Source organism: Pezoporus occidentalis, unplaced genomic scaffold, assembly GCF_034315485.1.
Source record: "Pezoporus occidentalis ecotype Australia unplaced genomic scaffold, CSIRO_AGI_Poc_V1 ctg55, whole genome shotgun sequence".
Taxonomy (NCBI): Eukaryota; Metazoa; Chordata; class Aves; order Psittaciformes; family Psittacidae; genus Pezoporus; species Pezoporus occidentalis.
In genome coordinates this window covers 284,835-311,226 of record NW_026915888.1, presented here as the reverse complement: position 1 = coordinate 311,226, position 26,392 = coordinate 284,835, and the positions used below count along the sequence as shown (strand labels likewise).

At 38.2% G+C, this 26,392-nt stretch overlaps 1 protein-coding gene across 6 annotated transcripts in view; it reads left to right on the top strand.

The window, feature by feature from the left end:
- Positions 1 to 25,454, top strand: part of CNOT6 (CCR4-NOT transcription complex subunit 6) — a 32,904-nt gene extending 7,450 nt beyond the window's left edge. For 4 of the 6 annotated variants that reach the window (XM_062637979.1, XM_062637976.1, XM_062637977.1 and 1 more), the window contains exons 2-12: positions 7,191 to 7,304; positions 9,840 to 10,026; positions 14,614 to 14,699; positions 15,341 to 15,445; positions 15,537 to 15,605; positions 16,733 to 16,890; positions 17,397 to 17,551; positions 17,899 to 18,053; positions 18,963 to 19,193; positions 20,488 to 20,690; positions 21,370 to 25,454. In XM_062637979.1, the coding sequence (XP_062493963.1) occupies positions 7,193 to 7,304; positions 9,840 to 10,026; positions 14,614 to 14,699; positions 15,341 to 15,445; positions 15,537 to 15,605; positions 16,733 to 16,890; positions 17,397 to 17,551; positions 17,899 to 18,053; positions 18,963 to 19,193; positions 20,488 to 20,690; positions 21,370 to 21,582 (1,674 nt within the window). In that variant the 5' untranslated portion in view covers positions 7,191 to 7,192 and the 3' untranslated portion in view covers positions 21,583 to 25,454. Of the gene's footprint in view, positions 1 to 2,250; positions 2,427 to 7,190; positions 7,305 to 9,839; positions 10,027 to 14,613; positions 14,700 to 15,340; positions 15,446 to 15,536; positions 15,606 to 16,732; positions 16,891 to 17,396; positions 17,552 to 17,898; positions 18,054 to 18,962; positions 19,194 to 20,487; positions 20,691 to 21,369 lie in introns of those variants that run through there. The other 2 variants (XM_062637980.1, XM_062637982.1) reach the window with 2 other exon arrangements.
- The last annotated feature ends 938 nt before the right edge of the window (positions 25,455 to 26,392 follow it).

The window sequence follows — 26,392 nt, the reverse complement described above, 5'->3', positions numbered from 1 at the left end:
GTAATGCATGTTCACATCCCACTGCGTTATCTAAGTCAGAAAAAGAGGAAGGGTAACTTGTGGTTTTGTATTGGCAGTCATGTAAAATTCCAGTTTTAGAAGTCCTCAAAATACGATGAAGAAGCATTACTTCCCTGATGAAGCCATTAAATCTTAATACGCTAACAGCCACTAAAATGTGATCCTACCAAGTGAAGAAGCACTTGGAATGAATCAATTGACTTTGGGTTGACTCTACAGCATTTTTATTTTTTAATTTTTTAGATTATTCCAACGTCAAGCTATAAATCGGGTTAAAGGGATCTTGACACTTTCCCACGTGTTATAGTTCAGTCTCTTGGGGATGAGGAGTGTTTCAGGAGTCATTCTTGCGCTGCTCCAGTTCTGCTGTACACACAGCTGTGATGCACCATCCCTTCCCACACTGGGTAAAAGGAGTTTTCCAATTCACAGCATGTATTCTGAGAAATTCAGGTGTTAATGTTTAACTAATTTCCCAGTTGGATTTTTCCTACTCTTACTTTTTCATTACTATGTCCTTGCTGTGAAAACAGCAAAAATTACTTGGGAGCAGCCTTTTTTAAAATGAAACACCAGGAGCGTTTGCACCAGTCAACAAATAATAGGTGTTTATACAACAGGCTTGATATTTACCTAAAAGTATGGTACTGGTAGGAAAATCTGTCTTTCCTTGCAACAGTGATGTTTTCTTTGCATATATTTCAATAGGGCAATCTCATTCACTTCTAGAAAGTCACATCTAAGGTGGTATTTCAACAGATAGGCAAGTCCCCAAATCTCTGTTTGTTCAGTGTCAAAATACCTGTCATCTTAGTTGTAGCGTGCTTTAGTATGGATTCCTCTATTTTGAGGAAGCTTTAATTTAATTAAAATTAAAGTTTAATCCTATCAATTTGTTTTCTTTTAGGTGATGGCTTACACCTACATTTCTGAGCATTGTTATATCTACTTGCACAGTTGTGTATTGTAGCAAAATATAACCAGAAGCTGTATTTCATAGCAGGATGCAGGTATTCTTTCATATTATGGTGTATACCTGCTAGTAGCTGGGAAATCCAGAACTGTGGGTGTATGTTAAGATTTATTGAAAACCCCAAAGTTATAATTTAGTATGTTTTGAATAAGACATTGATAGAAACAAGACTGTGAAATTGAGAAGGCTTAGTAGGAACAGCATCAGGCATACAGAAAGTTTATGTCTAAGGGGAGTGGTCCCAAATAATTTTAAGAGCTTTGCTGAAGTACATTAAAATTACATCATGTGGTACTTAAGATTTAGATAGGTTCTTGTTTGCTTCCTTTCCTCATTGTGGTATTTTGCCCATGAAATTTTTTTTCCATCATTTTTCAATATTAAGATCACTGTCTAGTTTGCCCGTGCGTGGTACAGACTGAAGATAAATAGAGTCATTGGCTCAACTGACGAGTGTAAATTGTGTAGGACTGACCTTTATCATAAGCGTGTTCAAGGTTCTGTTGCTTTCTGTGAGGAGGAAACAGATGTTGCACCTTGTCACACCAGCCAGGGACAGCCTTTATGCAGGGTTGTTGCTTCACTTGCCTGTACTTGAGGCTGAAATGTAATTACGTTCCCCTAGAAATACGTATCTTGGTGGGTAAAGTGCCACCAATGATAGGAGAGTAGAAGCAGTAAGCTTGATTCACTGTGGAAAAGCACTTGTTTAAAGAATGGGTAATGGGTCTTAGAGTGGAAATGAGCAAATCTTTATAGTAAAAAGCGAAATATACTACTATGAAATTAACTGCTTCTTTCCCAAAGCACAGTTTTTGTGCTTTGGGTGTACTGCTCCCTTTGAAGAGGGTCACTGTTTGGAGCTTAAAGCAGTAATTTCTTCCTACCAAAGCTCAACAGTAGAGATTAACTCTTTAAATACAGGCTGACATTTCTGATTAGCCTGTACATTGCTTGAAGTGCTACAGCTTTAACTTATCTAAAAAAGCAGTGTACTTTGCCTTCAGTTAGGATTTCAGACTTTGCCCAGTGTTACTATTTAACCGATGCATGGGTACTTGGAAGCAGGATTTTGCTTCCTGCTGTGTGAGAAGAGATTTCGGGGTAGGTGTGTCCAGAAACAATTATGTTGTTGTCCTGATTTTAATCCCATAAACAGCTGTGCTGCAAGTCCACACATACATTACAGCTATACAGGAATAATGATACAGGAAGCTAGGCACCCTCAACAGTTTTTTCCCCCTCCTCCCCCTTAGCTTTTGGCCAGTTTAATTCTCTTCAACAGCTCCTTTTGTTATCAGAGAAAAGTCAGTGCTGATGCAAGAGTGAAGTGGAAATACACAGTCCTGAGGAGGGAGGAACTGCAGCAGGGCCAGCTTAGTTCTGCTTCATGTGTTGTAAAACCACAGTGCATGTGGCTGGTGTTTGGGAGGTAGGTATGTGATGAGAATTCTGAATTAAGTTTGAATTTGGGATATATTGGTCAATCTAAGAAACGCATTTGTGGGGGAACTCATCGGAACCCATTTTCAAATGAAACTTTGGATTGCATGGAAACAGCTAAAGGCACAAGATTACAAATGAATGGTCTGGGATGAGCTTCCCCTGTTTGAAGAAAGAAAGAAAGAAAGAAAGAAAAAACCCTCTCATATGAGCTATCATTTTCTCATGGAATCTTTGAGTAACTTAATGGTTTATAATGACTAGAAAGTACTGTAGATTGCTTCCTGTCCTGCTACCCTTCGGTAGTGAAAAAGTCATTTATTTGGCAAGTTTATTTGTGCTGCATCAGTAAGTGGAAAATCTACTTCAATTAACTTGTTACTTCTAACTTTGTTAGCTCTAGATTTGTATAGTTTATTCACTGTTTTTAATTAAGGCAGCAAGAAGTTGGAGTAATTGTGCACTTGATTAAGTGTAGTGCTGCTTTGTTTACTTCCTCCTCCTGGCTATCTCCTGATCTACATCAGTTTATTAGTGATAAGTAATATCAAGTAAGGAGGGAGGGGAAGTCGAAAGAAGTCGTCAGCATGTGTCAAGAAGTTTCATCAGCAGAGTTGTAATGCTTCAGCATAGTGATCTTGAAGTATTTCTAAAGGTTCTTTGCATATTTGTAAATGGGATTTGTAGATGCTGCTTAGTGAGTGTTGAAATAGGTATTTCAGAATAGTTGATTTGATGGGATAAAGTTGGGTCTGAGCATTAACCCCTGCTGCTGTCACTTTTCATTGTTTTCTATGAAGTTTGGGAATTCAGGTTTTCTTTGCCTCATTTAAACTTTGCTATGGAGGAAGCTGATCTTAGGGGAGTGTTTTTTTGGGGGAAAATTTTATATCTACATATAGCAAAGCTAATACTGTAAAGAGTCGATGATACTTGGCCTGCAGGAGTTGTCTAATACATTCAGTTTTAAAACAGTTAGTTTATTTGTGGTATTATAGAATGCATTTCAGGAAATTAAGATCATCTGTGGTATTTCTGTTGGTGTTTCGTTTTTAAAAACAATCACCTTACTGCTTGCTCAGAATACCTGCTCACCTGCCTGGTTTGGTTAATTCCTTCTCCCCATCATCTTCTAAATCACATGAAAAGAGGAGAAGGGAAGGACAGGAAAAATGTCACCATCTTTCCTGCTCTGTTAGTCACAGCAGACTATAATATCTCCACTTTGGAGGCATTATTTATTGGTTGTTTACTTAGTCATCTGGAGCATTAACTACCTTGTAGTCCAGCTTCCACTTCACACATGCCCATAGCCTGGGAGATTTATCATTTCAAAAGTCTTGCCAGGCAATTGTCTGAACTTCACTATTCTGTAGCTAGCAGTGCAATTCAACAGCTTGGCCTTTGAGCAGCTTCTACTTTATAGACCATCAGGTCCTCGTGATGCCATATCCCTAACAGCCCTGTTGCTGTTGGCATTCCTTTGAGGTAGAGCAACAGTCATCTTCTCATCATCATCATCCTTGCCCTGCATTTTTCCCCAGAGGGTCTTTTCTGCCCCTGCTCTCCTTTTCCCTTGGTACCTTTTGCACAAACAAGGGCTTAAAACTGTGTCTGCTTTGAGGACTCAAGGTCTAGTTCCCTGTGTCAGACCTGTTGCACTGTTGACCTCAATGGCTTCATTTAGCTCAGTTTCTCTGGGGTAAAGTGTTAATTCAGTGTTGGGACTGACTGACCAAGGTGGGAATGGGCAGCCACATGTGAACTCTCAAGCTCTTCTGTTTTCACAACCATTTAAATAACAACTTTAATAACCTGGTACAAGATAGTCAGCAATTTGCATTCAGACATATTTAAATGGCCTCTTCGTTAGAGTTATATAGGCTGGGGTGTGTTCTGGACATCCACGTCACATCTTTGTTTATAAAGTTTTTCTCCTTTACAAGCCAACTTGCTGTATGTGATAACAGCCTAATGCTCAGTGGTGCTTTCCACCATCTGCATTGTTGCAACTGAAAATTACAGGTGGTGTAAGCTCTTTCGAAAATGATTGTCATGGTAGTTTAAAGGTGCAGTTATCAATGGCTCCAGGGTTGTTCAACACCATTTTATGGGTCTTGCTAAAAATTGCTGGAGTCTGGCAAAACTATTGCTTTATCTCATGTTTACTTCAGCTTTTAAGTGGAACTGTAGCCAGTAAGTTCAGATGTGGGGAGGTGGAGAAAGGAGGATTTGTAAAAGAGAGTGATTTTCTTGAGTTACTCCATGCTGTGAAGTTTTGAAATACAATTCAAGGTATTGTTCTTGTGTTTAATGATGACCTGTGAAATACAGCCTGAATTTAGCCTTGCTGTCAGATGCTGAGAAATGTTGAGTGATGGACAAAGATGTGCTAACTCCTGGTATGATGGTATCCTTGGTGTCCTGATGTGGCTGATGTCAGTGATCTTGGTCATTGGCACCTCCTTCACCCAGGAGGTTCTCAAGCATTTGTCCACCCTGAAATGCAGGAGGTGAGGAGGAGAAACCATCAAAGGAAGGAACTTTAATGAGAGGTAGAGCAGTGCCATGGATAGACTGGGAGGGGAGGGGGGGGTCACCAGGATCCAGTGTTAAAACCTCAGATTCTTAAATCTCTAATTGTTTTAGCACACATTAACAAAACCCACTAGAAAAGTATGTCATCCTCTTCTGATAGTGAGGAGCACCACAGGATGGTAAGGCAAGGCTGTTAATTAGTGCATGTGATTGAGTGTGCTCTGGGGAACACTCATGTTTCTGTGCTGAATGAGATCTCTGTCTCTACTATACCTGCTTCATTTCCTGAAAAATTGGAGCATATTTGTTAATTCAGGGAGCTGCAAGAACAGAAAGCATCAAATGCCTGAGGAAGGTAAATGTCTCCTGACAGAAACTAGAGCATTTCTATGTGGCATTGGTCTTTGTGAGTTACATATAATTGTATATAGCGATTTCGGAAGAGATGCTCTATATGACACTTTATGTATTATTGCGCTAGTTGCACAATTATTGCAGGGAGAAGTTCCTCTTTCCCCTTTCTGGTAGTTACAATGCAGTCTTATCTCCTTTAATTAGCTTAGTTTGAAGAAGAAAGTGTTACACTTGGTGATTCCAGTACCCCAGGTACTCAAGTGCCTTCATTCTTTAAGGAGCTCCACCTAACTCTATTTATAATCTCATCCTTTTACCCACAATTCATTTTTTAAAGGGGAATTTCTTTTCACTGCAGAAATTGGTTTTGAGCAGTGGTAGCAGTGGTAGCAGTGGGAAGGGGAAGGAGGAGTATGAATTAGTCAGAGTTGTTGCATTAAAGTAAGCATGTAGTATCTAAAAGCTTTGTTTTAATGCGCAGAATGAACTAAAAGTTGGGGAGGGGTTCTATTGTTTTTTTTTTAACACAACATTTTCCACTAAATTGAATAAATAGCTTCTTCTTTATTGAGTGTTTTTTGGGTAGTTACAATGCTGTAATGCATGAATAATATTCTGCATAATGAATAATATGAAGCATAATATTGCTTGTAATGTGTTTGTGAATGTGATTTGAGCCAGCATTGTTTGATTTCTTTATTTATATAAATAATTTTGTAGGTTGCTGCTTGTGCCCTTTTGTATGTATTTGGATGTGGCAGCTTTAGATGGTGAAATCTTTGCCCAAAAATCTCAGATAGATGTGGGGCAATGCAAAAGCATTACCCTTATTTGTGATAAATGCAATTTATATTGGAAGGCCTATGTAACTTGAAAACATGGAGCTAATTTGTGTATTAATGTGCTTATGTAAAGTTTATATAAAGTGTTTTTCCTCTTAAACTGACTAAAACCCTGATGCATTTCACCTGGGACAGAGGAGAGGTAGCTCATGGTAGAGGGAGGGTTATGGCACAGGTCTTTATTATGGAGCCAGGAATTTCTCCATGGAGAGGAATTTTTGCCACTTCTCTCTCACGGTCCCTAATTGGGTATGGTAAAAATAAATAAGGAATTCATAGAATCATAGAATAGTTAGGGTTGGAAAAGACCTTAAGATCATCTAGTTCCAACTTTCGTGTGAAGTGAACAGGAATGATGCAAGAGTGAGAGAAATGAAGTTAAATGTCAGTGCTAAACACCTGGGTGAAGTGTCTAGGTCAGGTATAATTTCAGACTGAAAAGAGTAGGATGAGATTTGGATTAAAAAGATGTCATTTTGCAGACTTAAGGAATTGAAGATCTTTTTGAAACCTTAATTCTTTTCTTGGATGCTGAATTGTGTGTAAAGTTGAGAATTGCAGTAAACCTGGAATTGATGCACAGTCGAGGTTATCAGCAAATGTTTTCTTTATGGTTTCTATGAGAGAGAATGTGGTGGTGATTGTCACTTTTTGAAGGTTCATTGTTGAAGAACGATGAGCCTGCAGTAGGATGGGTTGATTTTGAAGCACACAGTGACATATCCATGAAAGGTGGCAGGATGCAACCTGTATGTTGGGTTAGAGATTTGGCTGAACTATTGAGTGGGAGGTTAGGTTGTCATCTGCCATTCTAGGAGCATGGGGAATCTGCGGTGGTTTAATTTTATAGCCTACTCAGTGGAGTTTGTGAACGGGCATAGGTTATCTTTATCTGAAGTTTGAAAAGTATTTGGAGTGAACATCCAACGCAAAACTTAATTGAAACGGAAATTACCTTTTAAAGAATTACCTTTTAAATACTTCTCAGTATATATTTATCTGTCTTTTCGTCTCAACAGGAATGCCCAAGGAAAAGTACGATCCACCTGATCCACGGAGGATGTACACAATTATGTCCTCAGAGGAAGCAGCCAACGGAAAGAAATCACACTGGGCAGAGTTGGAAATAAGTGGTAAGAAACTGAGAAATGGTCCCGTATTCTGAACTCATTGTAGGTTAAGAGTAGCCTACGTAGTAATGGCTTGGACGAGAAGTCTGGAGTGGAGTTACTTAGCTTGAAGTGAGCCAACATGCCAGCAGAGCAGCTGCCAGCTTCTGGATGTGCTGAGGGAAGAGGTTGGGTTGGGATAAAGTAGAGGGCTACAGGAGAGGTAAATTGTGAGCGAGGGGAATCCTAACATGGCACGTGGTTGGGGAGATGGATGTGAGGTCTTCGTGTTTTAAGAAGATGGAGCAGGTGGGAGCATGGATTTAAGATCTAATTTGTCAAAGAGAAGAGGGTGAAGCTGGGGTTGATACACAGGCATATCCTGTTACTTTAAAGTAATGTAACAACAATGTTGTACTAGTCCATGACACTGGAGTTTCTATTAAAGTGGAACTTTTCAGTTTAAAAGCAGTTGTAAATCTTTACTCTGTTCTTAAGATTTAAATTAGAAAAAATCAAAACCTCCAAGAACTGTACTAGATTTCAGATCATGTTTGACTTTTGGATCTTTTCTTGAAAATAAGATAATGCTCAGAATTCCTAAGCATGAAGTCTGACTGGTGTGGGACACCAGTCTCTCTCGATTTGTAGAGTAAATTCGGATGTTGCTGTGTAAATTGTGTTTACAAGGAAATTCAAGCAGATATTTTAAAAATTAAAAAATTTTGTGATGTAAAAGTAAGTTTAAATTTTGCTTAAATATGGAGATTATTGGAGAGTCTGCAAAAATTGCCATGTGATGTTTCTGAGTGACTGTGCAATAGAGAAATTTATGGAAGGAGGAATACAAATAGAGTTCTTTGAATTGTGAAGAGTCTTTCCATCCAGATCATTGAATCCCTGTCTCGCTTCAAGTGCCACGTGCCTTAACACGTGAATAGCATTCTTTACTTGAAGGTTACAGATGCAGAAACCTAGTTAAATGCTGCTTCAGGAATCGGCATTATGTATCAGCATTAGGCTTGGATATCCACTTGGGCATCTGCTGCCTTTGCACAGGAAATGCATTAAGCAATGGCTCTTTCCTTTCATGCCTGGTAATCTTGCTATAGACTGATTCTAGCCAAGAGAGATGTAGGTAGTCCAGGGAATGGATCAGTGATGTTGATGGAAATCCTTTCAGCTACAAGGGTTTCTTTGATCACGGTCACCTTTTTGCACTGGGGGAAGGAGGAAGAGGTGTTTATTCAGTTTTAAAATGCAAAGAACTATTAAATTGTACTTAAAACCTTTCAAAAGACTTCTTAATGAGCATTGCCATAGCGTGAATCCTTTAAGAGCTGTATGCATTTGCCTTGCAAAATAAAATGCGACGATATGTTTGTTAATGTTCACACTGACTTTTCCTTGCAAAATACTTGGTCATCTAGTACAGAAAGCCACAAATGTTTTAACTGCTCTTGTTTAAATCACTGAGCTTTTTCACTGCAGGCTCTTTTATGCCACTCACTTTCTTATAGCATGCTGGAAATGATACCTGCATTAAACCTTTTGTTACCAGGGGTTGAGTCCCAGATACAGGTGTATCAGTGTAGCTCTTCCTCAGGCACTAAATATGACTTTTGTTTTGAAGATAATAATTTAAGGAAAGGAATTGTAAAGAGTGTATTGGGATAATATTAACCAGACCATTCTTAATATTGGTGAATCATGGTAGGGTTTTAAAGGCTGTCACAAGTAGCTTTTTGCCTTGGAGAAACTTTCATTGGTACTCTTCTTCTAATGCTTTTGGTACAATGAGATGACTTCTGTAAACGAAAAAGGATCTGCTCCTTTGGTGTTGGGGGTGAATCTTGGAGAGAAGAAATGTTTTGAGACCTTCTGATGATATCTCACATTCCTTGCGTGCAGCAGCATAAAAATCTTGATTCTGTCACACAAACCCATGTTTCCACCCTTCAGTTTATACAAAAATCATACCATTTTTTAAAATATCTGGCAATAGTTTTATGCAGCTTTTAGTTGAATGCCAGATGGATATCCATGTTCTCAACTAAGCATCTTAGTCACCCTAAATATAGTGCTTCTATCTGTTCTTGGCTGGATTAATGCCATAGAATAAAGATTTTTGGTTTGAAAGATGTTGCGCAGAAATAAGGGGCAAACCAAAGCGGTGTCTTTGATCTTAAACATAAACTAGAATTGAGAAAAACCCTGTTTCTTACAATTCTGTTAATTACTGAATTCATGGACGGTAGTAAATATGTCTTGTTTTGTATGGAACTCGAGAATGACAGATGTTTAAACCTTTAAGTATGGATTGGGGAAAAGAAAACCAATCTAAGCATCCCTGTCAAAACCCTGTATCTTTTTACACAGTGCTGGTTTTTTTTTTATCCATAAAATTGGTGATTAATGGAATTTTCATTGAATAAAAATAATCATAGAACAGCTCCCCCTCAAGTGGTTCCACCCCTTACATCCTCACAAAACGTGTAGTTATTGCTAAACCTCTATATTGAAAATGTTCTATCTTGTTTTGTTATCTTCCTTCTGCAGGGAAAGTGAGAAGCCTAAGTTCATCATTGTGGACACTGACCCATTTGACAGCTTTGCATCTCAGTGACAATTCCTTATCCCGTATTCCTTCAGACATTGCCAAGCTTCACAATCTGGTATATCTGGACCTGTCCTCTAATAAGATTCGCAGTTTACCAGCAGAGCTCGGAAACATGGTGTCACTCAGGTATGTAACAAGTTAAAATTGGTCCCTTAGTAGCTTTGTAGCAACGGTTTAAATTCAATATATTTTTTACATTCTAGTAAATGAAAAGCATAAGTGTATTCCCCCTTCCTCACTTCCTTTTATCTGTCTCCCTGAATATTTCGTATGGTCTGTGCAGCTATATTAGTGCTGGCTTGTCTGTGATCTCTCATGATGTATGACAGTACGGAATGAGCTTCAGAAGCACTCAGTTTGATGGCAATCACCCATTTTATATTTTTCCAAGTCAGGTTTTTCTCTCTTGAGCTTCTCTTTCAAGATTCACACACATTTTTATGTGGCATTTTCTCTACAGAGTACTGATGCACAAAACAAAATTGCTTTTAACTGATAGTAGGGTAGGAAAAAAGATTAAACATTCATAATCATGCTAACTACAGCTTTTCCATCTTTATTCATCTTTAGTAGTTCTTCTTAACAATAGTTTATATTCATTTTATTTTACAACACCTGCAACTTGTCTAATATTTCCTTCCCATTTCTACTATTGTGCAGTTGCATTCCTGTGTAAACTAGGGAGGAGGAAAAAAAACGTTCTAAATGCACCTTTTTTCTTTTCGATTTTACAGTGCTAAGGTGTGCAGAGTTTGCATGGAATGGTACCTCCTTTTGGAAGCGAAACATGAGTAGTGATGCTTATTTAGATTACAATTAAAGCTGCAGCATTTCACTTTGAAACAAGTTATGTAAACATATAAATCATTTATTTAGGAGTAAATATTTACAGGCAACATCTTCTGCCCTTGACCCAAAGGAAGAGCCTTATTTTAGGTTTGTTAGGCTGTTACCAGTAATTGCCTTCATTGCTTTTAATTTTGAAGACATTTATGGGCAACTTTCTCAAATCCAGAAAAAAGTCTAAAAGTAACAAGAACATTATTAGAATTAAAGAATGAGACAATAGAGAAATGGGCTGCCAGCACAGCTCTGATGAAACTGGAAGCAAAGCAAGTTTGCACATATACATATCTGTCACTGCATTTTCCTCTGCTTTAGGAAAGCCCACTCTGTTGGGGGGATTAAGCTAGCTGATTAAAGCGGCACTAAAAGCTCAAATTCCAAAGCAGTTGAAGTCTCAACCTTGGAGGCTGAGCAAAAGGACCTTGCCTTTTAGAGCATTATTGGCAGCTCTGTTTTGCAGTGTGTCGTGTAGCTATTTTCAGCTGCGAAGTAGTGTGTTCTAAAGAAAGCTTTGCCTTACTATTTCAATTAAAAGCAGTTATTAGTAACAGGCTTGTTCCTTCCTTTATCCACTCACATTGTGAGCTGTCAGTCCTAATTTTACTGGAATGTTCTCAAATTTGTCTTTGTACTTCATTAGCATCGTTTTATTTTCATCAGTCTCTTTCATTTTAAAACATTTTAAACATAATACGACATGGAGTTAGCTTAGCAGTTCATAGTCACCAGTACTATCAAAAGATGTTGCGCCCTCTTCCCAGCACTTTTCCCAATTTGTTCTGGCTGATTCTATGGAGTTGCAGCTCTTCAACATCCTAAGTCTCTTCTGTGTAGAAACAGCTATATCTTGTGAACGTGAAATGTGTAGCTAAGGTCTAAGATCACACTAGTTTTCTGTTTACTACCTAAACGTAATACTTGAGCCCAGTTTCTAGATGTGAAAAGCTAGTGCACTAATCCACTGTGCTCTGTCTGTCCTCAGTAATTGCAGCTGATCCATGATTTCTTTTTACTGAGTGAAAGTGAATTAAAATCCATAAGTGCATCCTATGTAATAGTGCTCTGCAGGTCTCAGCTGTGCTGGAGTTTTATGTTTCAGGCTGGCTCTTACTGCAGACATTTCCCATAGCTTCTGGGAAGTTGTTCAAACTAATGGTAATTCAACACTGCGCATTGCTAATATCCTGAGCCACAGAAATCATTTGTGCTCTTACACTTGAGAATTGATAACAGGTCTTCCAGCTCCCACGTCTGGAGCTCTGGGTTTGGTCTTGCCTAAGGCTCCTTGCATCTCCCTTTCTACTGCAGGTATTTGAATAAAGAGGTGTCAGAGCAGTAAGGTTTCTGATCTTTGCAGAAGGGGGGGTGGGAAATGAACACTGTAATGTGTTATCTTTGGAAAGCTCAGCTGTAAAACAGATTCTGTTGATACGCTTGAAAGAACTTGGAGTGCACCTTCAGTAAATTTGCAGACAACACCAGTTTGGGTGGGAGTGTTGACTTGCTTGAGGGCAGGAAGGCTCTGCAGGGGGATCTGGACAGGCTGGATTCATGGACCGAGGCCAATTGTACGAGGTTCAACAGGGCTCAGTGTCAGATCCTGCATGTGGGTCAAAACAACCCCATGTAATGCTACAGGCTTGGGGGAAGAGTGGCTGGAAAGCTGCCCAGCAGAAAAGGACCTAGGGGTGTTGGCTGACAGCAGGCTGAACATGAGCCAACTTGTGCCCAGGTGGACAAGAAGGCCAACAGCATCCTGGCCTGTATCAGCAATAATGTGGCCAACAGGATCAGGGAAGCGATCATCCCTCTGTAGTAGGCGCTGGTATGACTGTACCTTGAATCCTGTGCTCAGTGTTGGGCCCTCTCACAACAAGAGAGATGCTGAGGGGCTGGAGCAGGTCCAGAGAAGAGCAGCAGTGCTGGTGAGGAGTCTGGAGAGGAATGGCTGAGGGAACTGGGGTTGTATAGTTTGGTGAAAAGGATGCTGAGGAGAGACCTTATTGCTCTCTGCAGCTACCTGAAAGGAGGATGGAGAGAGGAGGTGGCTGGTCTCTTTTCCCAAGTAACAGGTGATAGGACTTGAGGAAACTGCCTCAAGTTGTGCAAGGGGAGGTTTAGATTGGATATTAGGAAAAATGTCTTCACTGAAAGGGTCATCTAGCATTGAAACAGCCTGCCCACAGAAGTGGTGGTGTCACTTTTAATACTCATGGCATCTGGGGACATGGTTTAGTGGTGGACTTGGCAGTAGTGAGTTTATGGTTGGACTGTCTGATCTTAAAGGTATTTTCCAACCTAAAAGATGCTATGGTTCTATGAACCAGTGGGGTTTGCTGTGATCCCCTTTGCTATGTAGAGGGGGCGGGTTCCACAGAGGCAAGGATTATTAGAGCAAGTAATTCTTTCATCCAAGAGAAAAATTGTGATGATACCAACTGCTGTGCTGTTCTTCCAGTTCAGTGTTTTTCCTATGGACTTCTTAGACTTCAGCAGTACTTCGAAAAACTCTTAGAGGAAAAAGTAGCTTCCTAAAGAATAAAATAGTAGCTTTATGATGTCATGTAGAATATCATTCCTAAAAGTAACAGTGATTTAAATCTCAAATGGCCATGGAAGTGCTGAGAACTAGTGGAGAAGTTGATTTTCATTTATTTATGTATTTTTAACTCCCCCATCCTCATTTCTACCTGCCACATGACTCATTCATACGTAGCAACCCCAGAATGACACAGTGGGCTTCTGAGTTTCTCTCTAACGTACATGCGTTTGTCTAGATTGGAAAAAGCAAAACTCAGAGCTGGCTAGGTGTGCTATAGTTTGCAAACAGTTGAGAAGTAGCTTGGTGTTTCTATATAACCCAGTGAAATAAAAAGTATCCTGTTTTAGGGATTGTCCCTAAAACAAGCCAGTATATTTTACAGAGGTTTCTAAATATGCTGTGAAACAGAAACCGTTTCTTGAGAAGCCCTTGTTAGGGAAGGACCAGGCAGAGTTTACTTTTGAAAGGCAAGGTCAGAAGAAGAGTTGTATCTGTCTACTTCAAATGCTGTCTTGTAGAAATCTGAAAGAGCAAAGGTAACTCTTGACATCCAGGTTTCCTTTCTTTTCTCTTTCCCTTTTTTGTTGCCTAAAAATACTTTTCAAGTCTCTAGGCACCAAGTTGTAAACAATCTGAAGGAGCAACTTCATATTGAATATGGTGAGGAAAGTCTGCACTGCTTAGTTGGGAATACTTTTAAGAACGGGAAAAGCTCCTACCAGGTCACTTTTCTCTGCCCAGTTTGTTGGGCTATCAGAATCCAGGACATGAATTGTGTCCCTGTCTGCATATTGGTTTTGTAAGATAAAAAGCAGGTATTTTTGTCTGAACGCTGTAATTACGGAAAAACCCAAGCCAACAGAAAATGACTATTGTAAATGACTGTTACATGGTAATGCCATAGTTCTAATTGTACCACCATGATTCTGGATTTTTTGCTTGTTTGTTTCCTGAGATACAATTTCCCTTTATTTGGCCTTTAATCATAGCTGAACTGTTTCATGATCTGCTTTGTCAGAGTTGTTACTGCTCCATCACTTGGAGGTATTTAATTACTGCTAATAGTTACAAAATCTGACTCTTTTAAGATGAACTCAACAAACATGCTTTTGTCTGTACTTCAGCTTAACGTGTTTTGTCTTGTTTTTGTCTGTATATTTGAGTATAGCAATATTTCCCCAACTATTGCTGTTCAGTCTTTGAGTTTTCCAATACTGTCATTTGCTGATACGTTGCTTCTGTTTTAGTTAAACTTCTTGTACTCTACTGCTGAAGACAAATGCTGATTTATTTTCAGGCCTGTATGATTTTTGCTCTGTCTACAGGGAACTACATTTAAATAACAACCTGTTACGAGTTTTACCTTTTGAGCTGGGGAAACTGTTCCAGTTACAGACTTTGGGTCTGAAAGGTATTCCTGCTTTTTCTTGGTATCCGTGCTTCTTTAATGAGAACGCTTCTGAGATGTAATGGCTGTAGTTTTGCTAATTCATCAGATGTTAGTGAATAGCAATCCCAGATGTAGCTACTCCACATGTATAAATATTGTTATTTGGGGATTATTTAAAGCTAAGGAAAAGAATGAGTTTGGCAAAACACTCCATAAATAAAGAAGTTTGCTTGTCTTTCTGCAGAGTGAGCAGAATGTGAATGGTCCATGAAAACTTTTACAATCTGCGTGTGTGTTTGGATGGTAGGACTGCTCATATAGGACTGGCAAATAAGCTGATGGATGTTTTGCTCATGTCAGGCGAAGTGAGCAGTGGTGGCTCCTGTGTTTGGCCTCATCTGTCTTGTACCATGCCAGTTCTTCACTGTTGTTAGACCCAGTGACCACCCTTGGGGTGGTTAATCTGAAGGCAGATGTAGGATGGAATGAGGCTAACTTCACTTCCAGTGTTTTGTGGGATTGAAGACCTGACATCTGAAACCTCTGAGTAGTGCATAGTAGATGCATTATCTGTTCTCAGAAATGCCAGCTTTCAACACTGATACGCAAGTTCATATTGGCTCTATATATTTTCTTCAGTGTATCTGTAAATCTGTTTGCAGGAAATCCACTTACACAGGATATTCTGAACCTGTATCAGGAACCAGATGGGACGCGAAGGCTACTGAACTATTTGCTTGATAATTTGGCAGGTACTGCAAAAAGAAGTAAGTGCTCATTCTTAAAACATTTCTTTCTGCTGTGTGCAATAAATGTGATTATCACTTGTTGCATCTCTCCTTTAAAATGTTCCCATAGTTTCAACTGAACAACCACCTCCAAGATCTTGGATTATGTTGCAAGAACCAGACCGTACAAGACCAACAGGTACTGTAATGCTTGAAGGATTTTTCCTTCTCTTTTTTTGCTTTTCTGTTGATCTTTACTATCTTCTGAAAAATAAATGCTTAAATTGACCAATCATCTGTGCAGTGCTGACTGGCCGGGTGAAGTAGATCTCTCAACTGGAAAACCTGTTACAGATTTACCCATTTCTTACTATAAAGTAGTTTCTTTTGAATTAACACTCTCCTCAGCAGAATTGAAACTGTTGTCCTCAACTAATGAAATAGTTGAATTGCAACAGGCTTAACTGAATGTTTGCTGAAGAATAAAATAAAGAATTCCCCCAAAATGGAGAATTCTTTTAAGTAACAAATACATGATCTTTGACTCAGCACTTCTCTTCTTGTGGGATTCGGGCCATGTTTTATTATTTACTAATTTTTTTCTGCATAAATTGTCTAAAATACAGCCTCTTCTGTTTGCCTGCACACCAAAAAATTTAGTGTATTTCTCAGTTATTGCAGTCTTCCAGACTGATGTACATTGCCCCAACAAAACCCAAAGTCCATGCTGTTGGATTACCTGTCAGGTTGTCCCAAAGTGTCTCATTATCACTCCTGTTCCAAATTCAGAGAGTAGGTGTTTCTTGTCTTTACACCTGAAGTGTAGGTTTTTTGAGGTGCAAACGCTTGGGGGTTTATTTTGCCTATCCTTTTTCACTGTGCAAAGGGATCCATTGTGCATATGGATCTGTTACAGCTCAAGGTGGTAATAATTAAAGTAGATTTTAAATAATCTATTTGAAGAGTTTGCAAACCTTTATACAGCTAGCAAATGTTAAGTGCTCAAATACACTTACTTTGGTTTAGGCTTCTTACAGTAGCACAGCACTTAGCATAAAGTGCATTTGTATGCTATTTACTGCATTAAAGGGGATTTTGGTTTTTGTTTTCCAGTTAAAAGCTAGAACACAGCTGTCGTATGTGCAGACCTGTAATTTATCTTTGTAGAAAGACATCAGTTTTTAATACAGATCCATGTGCTGTGTTTTGGTACTAAAGCAAGAATTGATAAATTTGCAGAAGACAAAAGTGAAGAGCATAATTTTGTATATGTGTACATATATTTGTTTAATATATCACTGTGTAAGTAAACTTCTTGTTCTGCAGCCTTGTTCTCTGTCATGTGTTACAACGTACTCTGTGATAAATACGCTACCCGGCAGCTGTATGGCTATTGTCCATCTTGGGCCTTGAACTGGGAATACAGAAAAAAAGCCATTATGCAGGAAATCCTGAGCTGCAATGCTGACATCATAAGCCTTCAGGTAAAAGATGTACCATGATTTCTTTCCCTTTTCTGTTCCCCTGTGCTGGTTTCTCCACACTAAATGTATTTACAGTAAACGGTGTGTTTTCAAAACCTGAAAGCAAAAGCAGAAAAAGAAGTGGTGTTTAGAACATTATTTATTGCTTGACATCAAAAGAATGCTTTTCAGCCCACACTGTTGGAATGCGAACCAGCAGCTGCTGATCAAAGAAGGGTACGTGGGGGTGTCTGTGTTCCTCTGTGTGTGTATAGGGCTGTAATTGATGTATTTTCAAATAAAAAGCTTGAGATAATCATAACTCTGGGGATTACAGAAATTCATTTATATTTTCTTAAAATAGGGATATTGCTCTGAAATTTGCAATCTCTGATGTACTTAATTCTTACTTTTTTTTTTCCCCTTTAATTTGAAAGTGATTTACACTTCTGAAGATTCTAAATAATATCAGCCTTCTGTATTTTGCCAATAGTGCATTCATACTGTGCTGTCTGATAACTTTGTAGGAGGTTGAAACAGAGCAGTACTACAGTTTTTTCCTGGTAGAATTGAAAGAACGTGGCTACAACGGATTCTTCAGTCCAAAATCTAGAGCTAGGACAATGTCTGAACAGGAAAGGAAACATGTTGATGGTTGTGCAATATTTTTCAAAACAGAAAAGTAAGTGATGTGTTTTGCAAAGCCTTCTCCTATGTCTTGCTCTCTTTCACATAATTTCTCTGGTCAGTCTATAGCTCAAGCATCTTTGAACCAGAAAATACCGCAGCATGAGAAACATGCACTACATTTCTATAGTTATCCCCTCCCATTAATTGAAACTAAGGCAGTAAAAAGTACATAAAAATTGCTAGGAGAGCTATATCCTATGAGTTCAGTTTAGCATTTTATGGAATGACATTGAGATTTTCACATCATGGATGCGTTTGAGCTTTAATTAAAAACTTACCTGCAACATTTCCTTTTGTATCTGGCTGCTGTTAAAAACACGTATGATGTTTCTCTTTCAGATTTACTTTGGTTCAAAAACACACTGTTGAGTTCAATCAGCTAGCAATGGCAAACTCGGAAGGTTCAGAAGCGATGCTGAACAGAGTTATGACAAAAGATAACATTGGAGTTGCTGTATTGTTAGAACTGCGAAAGGAATTGATAGAAATGTCATGTAAGTCCTGTTTAGTTTCTTAATAGATTTTCTTTCAATAACAAAATACAGTTACTTTTGTGGTGGCAAACAGAGAAAGTAGGTTCTGCTGATTAATATAACTTTGCACATCGTGTGTTCAGACAAATTTATTTCCAAAGAGAATTTGGGAATAAGTCATACTGCTTAAATGCTGGAGATACTTATTTTTTTCCAGTTACGCCTCTTTGCTTAAAGTGATTTTTTTTTTGCCTGAAGTTACAGATATGAAAAAATCAGTGGTTGTTAGCCATGTATTTCTGGATCATAAATCTGCATCGTTTTAGCTTGTTACTTTCTTCACTCTCATGCTCATACAACCTGTTTGTTCTGCCCTGTCACTCTTAATTTAGGAAATGTAAATTGGCTTTCAAGTATCACAGTGGGTACCTACTCAACCTGTGTGATATTTACCCAAATGATATTTTATTAATTCAGATTCTAAGAAGCCTTTTAAGAAGCACTTCTAGCAAGAGAGGTAACTTAGAATGTGGGTAACTTAAAATTCAGAGCTCATCACCTGATAAGGTATGAGCTGTGCCTGTTTACTATCACAACCTGAGGAAAACCATTGTAGTTTTTTAGAACAACACTATTTGCCTGTTATTTATATTAATTCACAGTATTCTTACCTACATAAACATTACCTGTAACAAGCTAGTCTATCTGTTAATGATCTTGAATGTGAAACAATTACTGCTAATGCTTTATATCAACTAAAACACATAGTAGATATAACAGGAGTTGTATGACCCTCTTAAATGGTATTAACCCTGTTCAGGTTATACTGGTATTTTATTTTTGCCTCCCCTCAGACATCTTGTTTAAAATTCAATAATAGTGTTTTGTGTTGCTGACCATGTAAGGTAAATAACTGGTTTTAAATTTTAGCTGGAAAGCCACACCTTGGGATGGAGAAGCAGCTAGTTCTTGTAGCTAATGCACATATGCATTGGGACCCAGATTATTCTGATGTGAAGCTGGTTCAAACTATGATGTTCCTGTCCGAGGTAAAGAACATTATTGATAAAGCTTCTCGTAATCTCAAACCTGGTGTTTCGGGAGAGCTTGGAACCATTCCACTTGTACTGTGTGCAGATCTCAATTCCCTACCAGACTCTGGTAAGAGTTCTCTAATTTACTTTTTTAGACTCTTTCAAGTGTGTAATAATTTAAATTCTAAGGTCTTGCTTCTTTAAAGGGGTTTTCAACTTAGAGAATACATTGTTTGATATAAGCTCTAAAGGTACTATTAAAATAAAAGGAAGAGAGAAAAGATAGAACTGGTTCTTTTGTACATGTCCTTATTGCCTGTGCAGTAGTGTAGCTATGTCTGGTCTTTCAGAAGTGTTCTCATTGTTATCTTACAATGCAGGAATGGAAAGGAAGACTCTATCTTCCAAAAATAACTGGAAGCATGAGTACGTTGCTGATAATTGTGGGTTTTTTTAATTTCAAGTGTGACAAGATAGGGTCTTCTCTTTAAAGTTGCCACCATAGACTCATTTTCTGCAGCTCGATTATTTTAGGACTTCCAAAGTTTAATACATTTCCTACTAGAAAGGAATTCTTCAGAGCACTTTACTAAATGCAACTTTTTTTTTGCCTTGGTGGCAACTTTATAAAGTGCAAGAAATTAACAGTGATGGCCTTCTTGGCTTTCTCGGGTACCTAGCTGAAGTGCTGAACTCAAGCCATCCTTCCTTCTTGTTGCTAGTTGTCCAATATAATAATCTCCATTCCTGGTCTCCCTTCTGGCCACTGCTTTTCAACTCTTAACATCTGTTAGGGTTGATAGAGGCAGTTACTGCTCTGCAGTACTGGAAACTTGATTCTTTTTGATCCCAGGAAGTCAAGTATCACTAGTGGCTATTGCAGTAGCCACTTCATGTGTCTGATTGTGTCTTTAGAGGAACTAATAGCTGCTTTTTCCTTCTAGAACCTTAACACAGCTATTCTGAAATTAAAAAGCATGATCATTGACAAATCTTGTCAATTTGGCTTTGCAGCCTCTGTAATTTTATTTGAAGTAGTGGTACAGAAGTTGGCTTTTTACAACATTTTAGATGAAGAATGTTGAAAGCCAAGACTTGAGCATAGATAAGAGGGAGCTGACTGCCTAGCATCTGTGGAACTTTATTTCTACTTTTGTCATTTCCCTCCCCAGTCTGTTCCTTACTAACCTTCTTGTTTTTATTAAAGAAAGATGTCTCTGTTCTAGGTGACATTTACTCTTGATATGCATATACATTGTCTTGCAATATTGTAAAAAAACTACTGCTGACTATTATATATGTTTTAAGGTTTTGCTTATATAAAGCGTATATAAGCTTTAGTTGCAAGACTCAAGGTACCTACACACCCCTATTTGCTGAATGCTTGTTAATACCGTCTTGTGTGTGTGCCTCTCTAATAGGTGTTGTTGAGTACTTGAGCACTGGTGGCGTGGAAACAAACCACAAAGATTTTAAGGAACTGAGATACAATGAAAGTCTTACTAACTTCAGCTGTAATGGAAAAAATGGAACAACAAATGGAAGAATTACACATGGTTTCAAGTTGAAGAGTGCCTATGAGAATGGTCTAATGCCTTATACAAATTACACATTTGACTTCAAGGTAAGGCCTTGGCTGATATTTTGGGCACGTTTTCCTTTTTGGGTTTTAACTAATGTGTTTGCTGTACAAAAATGTTTAACAAGTAAGTTAATCTGTTTGGGGAGCTAACGCTAAATTCACCAAGTTTATATTTAAAACATAGCAAACTAGAGTGTTCAACACTTCAGTCTCATAGAAATCAGATTTTCCTTGTTAATAACTTGTAATAGATTCACAAGAGTTGGGGTGCTGTTAACCTTTCTCGTAAACATGGAAGATCTTATATATTAATACTCCAAGCTAAATGAAGTAGCTCAACAGGGGCACTGAAGCTGTCAACTTCAAGGAAGTACTCTCTGTTGCTACTGGAAAAATCTTATTGCTCTGTGACTTGGGGGAAACAAGACTGCTCTTTTCTTCTTCGCAATCAGATAAATGTGATTTGGAGCTATGTAGGAGGCTGGAAATTGTAACCCATAAAAACATAACAGAAGTGATACAGGGTAGACTTGACTTTTGTTTTCCTAAATCTATATTGAGCAAATCAAGGGATATAGAAAGTAGAATTGTCCTAAATTGATACTGTAAAGAAAGAGTGGTAGCATTTTGCTTACTCATAGGACTGAGCTCACCTTTTGTTTGGAAGAATAACTTGAATCAATAATATATACTAATAATTTTATTTCTTCTCTTGTTTTAGGGTATTATTGACTACATCTTCTACTCTAAACCTCAGCTAAACATACTTGGCATTCTTGGACCTTTGGATCATCATTGGTTAATAGAGAACAATATAAGTGGTTGTCCACATCCACTCATCCCTTCTGACCACTTCTCACTTTTTGCACAACTGGAGCTTTTGCTGCCTTTCCTGCCTCCTGTAAACGGAATCCATCTCCCTGGCAGGAGGTAGTCAAGTACATTTGAGAGGGCAACCTCAATCTAACTTGTACAATTGTAAAATCTGAATATAGAGGAGTGAGGTATGGCCAACAGGGATTTTTTTTTTCTTAATAATGTTAATCTTAAATCTAATTATTTGCTAAAGACATAGTAAAAGCCAGGTGCTATCAACAGACACAATTCTGAGCCCAATATACTTTGTATACTGTTCGACAGCGATCGGTGCATTTGCACCTTTCTTTAATACGTTACAATTAACCTTCCTGTTTCTTTTATCCAACGTGACATTTTCATGCCTTGAAATAGGGAATTGTTATACAGTATATTCTCTTTGCACAGTTATCTGTAGCACTACTTTTTTGAGGCCAGTAGGAACATCCACAGAACATTCTTCCGTACTTCACTCCCTCCTTTTTCAGACTTGTTTGTAAAATATAGAATTTGAATTTAGCCTTTATTGATTGTATATGAACAACAGAAAACCTGATTTATGAGATTTTGTACTTTAAAAGAAAAAAAAAGAAAAATCAGATTTGGAAAATGATTGTATTGTAAACTAAGGCTAAATTTTTATCTGTTTTCATGTGTTATAAAGGCCAGCTTGTAAAAGAGGTTGTCACAGGTTTTCTCTGCTAACGATTTGCACTGTTAGGGTTTCGTTAGCCCTTTTGTACTACTTTTTATGTTCAGTTGAGGACGTTGCTTTTAAAATCCAAACGTATAAAACCACATCATCTTACAGAGATAACAAAGTACATTCTGTTTATTTCTGACTTAAAGAGAAAAGCATAGAGTTCTCGCAGAACAGATAAGCTAAGCAGTGAATCTGAGTAGACCTGTAAGGATGGAAAGCTATTGCTGACGTGTATAGGCTCAGATCTTTTTCTCATCTCTAACTTTTAAAGTAAAATTTAGGAATACTCGTGTACAGCTTCTTCATTTCTGTTTTAAATAATTGTCCTATCTCCACTGTGCCTGCTTCGATTTGTTCTCAACTAGCACTGCCTGTGCATGCAGAGAGATCCTGTGCATCCTCTTTTATTTTTTTAAATAATGTTAACACTTGTGAAAATTTTATGAAGATACTTTTGTATAAGCTGTGGCATCTTCTTTTCCTTTGTGAAGCATTGGATATCACACTTGGAACATGTTCAGGTTATGGGTACACAGTTTCTAGCTTCGAATACCCATGCACTGCTTCTTTCAGTGTCATTGCACAGTGCTGTTTTTCCCACTAAGAATTACTATCATGTGAATTCTCTTTTCGTTTAAGTGTGTTCCTCAGTTTCAGAAAGTATAATTCCTTGAAGAATAAAACCCAACCTTACATTTTCTACCGATGAAGCAGTGTAAAATAGATGCATTTTCAGTCCAGGTCCCAAAGACAATTCTTCAGATCATTTTTTTTAAAGTGACCAAGTCTTTGTTTTAAAGTGTCAAACAAGACTGAAGTTATAGCATACCCTCAGTGCCATTTGTGTCATGAAGCCAAGTCTGTAACAGCTTACAAATTTAACTTGTCTATTTGTATCCTTAAAGGGAGAGAGTTTATCATCTCCTTAAGCTAATACAACTTGAATAATCAATGTAAAAAGAAGTAAAGGATAGAGAGCTTGGTCTTAAACAGCTTTTGTTTCAGCTGCGGGCAGGGAAGCAAAAGGACACTGAGCATTAAGAGAAAACTTTCTAAATATTGTGAATTTTTATATATAAAGAGAGTGGATTGGTAATAATGAGTCAAAATTTTATTGAGTAGTCAGCACGTGAGTGTGCTCCGACCGTTCTGTTTGAAGCTGAAAGTCAAAACTGACAAACAGTTCGGGGGTGTAAAATGTACGTTTTAAAATTGCAATAGGAGAAATTTTGATCTTGAATCCTTGTCTGGGACCTGATCTCTTGGGGTTATTTTGGTTTTGGTTTTAGTTGTGAAAACACCAAACCTGTCCAGTTTATAATCAGTACATTGAAATGCTGGTAGTGTTGCTGTAGTAGACTTAATGCGTAGTGTTATTATTTTTTTTCTGTTTGTTTTTTTGGGTTTTTTTTTGTAAAGTGTGAATAAAAAGGTGTTTTACTCATGTTTCCTTAATGATGTCTTGGTAATGTACATCATGACCATTTCCAGTGATGATGAGCCAGTTTAGCTTGTCAAACTAAGCAAACTATTGTTTCTTTTTTGATTCTCTGGATTGTGTAAATGAGTCCAGAAAGCTTTACAGAAGGGGAAGGGAAGCACTTACTCATTTTGTATTTTTTTAGAGGGGGATAATTTACTTTAATAGATGCTGGAGCTTGAGTGCACTTGTTAGATTCTGAAGGTTTGAGCTTTATCCGATACGTGTTCTCCTCTATTAGGTAGTCTTAAAAAACTATTTGAATTTATGACAGCATGTTAAAATACGGCCCCTTTGTGCTTTTGGAGACACAACTGTTCCTGCATAGTCACCTCACAGTTGAAGGGTTCACTTAAGTAACTTGTTTCCTCCAGCTTTTATACTAGTCCAACAGGTCCCAATCAAAAACCCACTGAACACACTGAAGACACTCCTTTGACTTCACTGGGTTTTAACTGGGCTGCAGCTGTGACTCGGGGGCTGAAGGAAGGAGAGATGTTTAGAGTTTAGGGAAAGACCAGATGGCACCAAAACAGTTGAGAGAAACTTTGTCAAACAATCCTTCAAAGAAAATAGATCCCTGTGTCAAACAAATCTAACTCCGAAGTCTCAATTTCCAGCTATAACATAGAATAAGGCAATAAACAGTGTCTTCACAAAATGAAAATGTTTCCTTCATAGTTTTTAACACAAGAATGGTTAATTGCAATATTTTTGTTTGAGGTGGTTTTGGGTGTTGCCATAATGTACCTTCAGTGTTCTTGTCGTAAAAGCACATAGAGCAAAAGTCACAGAACGTCCTTGGGGTTGAAAGGATTTGTTTAGGTTAGACCAGGCTTTTTTTTCCACTTAAAGTACAGTCAGCCATATCTTGTCTGCTTTTATTTACCTTTACCAAGAGTTCTTGGGTGTCAAAGTGTAAATTGAAATATACCTTTAACTAAAAGAACGGATTAGAGTACAAGACTAATACCACGAGTTACCGCTTTTAACATAACACAAGTGGGGGGGAAGAGCATATAAGTCAGTGTGTGTTGTAATTATTTTGTCCTTTTAGCAGCTTTAAAAAGTCCAATTTGGCTAGTATTTGACAAAGTTGGCTGTAAGAACATTCTGTGTCAGCATTTTGGATGTAACTAGCAAATCTCAAAGGGTTTTTTAGAACAGAATCAGAAGATAGTTTATGGTTTGCTTTTGCGACCACACAAAAGCTTTAAGAAAGGCAAAATAATTACAGCACCATTGGGGAGAAAGAAAAAACCAAACTAATTACACTGTAAAACTTAAAAGATTGAGTTAACTGCTTAAGTAGCAAGCCTTTCTCATCCAGCCAGACACAGTATTTTTTAGTATGTTAACTGCTATTCTTTTCCTTTGGTTGCATAAATTTGTAACACTTTAAGTGTCTTGGTATGTTTAAGTAGTGTCTAAAATAGGATATCTTAGTCTTTATTCACAGTACTTCTGTATAATGTGTAATGCACTGGACTAACTCTTGTTTACCATTCATGTAACAAAAACCAGCACATTATCTGCACTAAGCTCAAAGAATGTTGCATTTGTCTATAGGCAGCTCTTCAATAAGATAAATGGGAAACTGAATATGGTCTGATGGTAAACAAGGGCTTTTACTGTTCTCTTCAGTGGAACTTTCTTCTTGGTCAAATTTTAACTAGTTAGTATTATATTTATATACAGGGTCTTCTTTTTCTTTACCAATGTATTTTCCTACTCATAGCTGACCAATAAATCCAATATCTGTTTCAAAGCTTCTTGAAGTCTAATTCATATTTTAATTCCTAAAGCTTTTCCTGAAGACTTGCACGTACAGCAAAGTGAGGGAAGTGGGTAAAATGTAGGAAACTTGATAATCCCCAGAAGACTTTCCCATACTTTGTTATTTTATGGATCTGCAGTTCAGAAAGCTGCTTGAATCATTTGAGTTTGGATTGTGAAGACCCAACTAGTAATGCCTCCAAACCCGCCTCCAAACCTACTCCAGTCTCTGCTCCATATCTTCATTATCTGGCCATCCTCTGATCTTCCCAAGTCAGTTAATAAGGTCAGTTGTGCAGTGTAGGATCCACAGGTTTTGTCTGGGTCCTGTAGACCCTGCTCTTTCCTTCCTCTTCCCTTGCCACACCAGAAAGCCTACAGTACATTTGGTCTGGCAGCAGGAAGGGATTCAAAGATGCCATTAATTTGCCATCAGAAGGAAGCAAAGTAGAGATATTTCTTGCATTTAATTTTCCCTCAGGAATGCGATTCAGCCAGCTTGTGTTCTGTTGGGAGAGATGTCATCTTTATCAGAGCGCATGTGTAACAGTGGAGGCTCATGTTTTACATGATGGTCCTATCACTAACAGCAGAAAGCATCTGAGCACACTTGCTGTGCAAAGCCCTGAAGCATGCAAGACTCCTCACTGGCATCCCTGCGTCTCTTCAGAACTCAGGTGCAGCATGTTGGCACTGCCTTCCTTTGAAATAAATGGTCTAGCTCTGTGTTTCCATGAATACCACATGCCCCAGAGTGTTCAGCTTGTTTGTAGTTTTAAATCTGCTGTCTGGAAGCAGCTCCAAGTCCCCATCCCAGACTTCAGCAATGAGTGTTTTGGTTCTGTCTCATGGCTGAGGGTTTAATTCCCATCATCGCGTCTGCAGTCTGGCCACTAGATGGTGTGGGTAACACAGGCATCGTGGACGGAG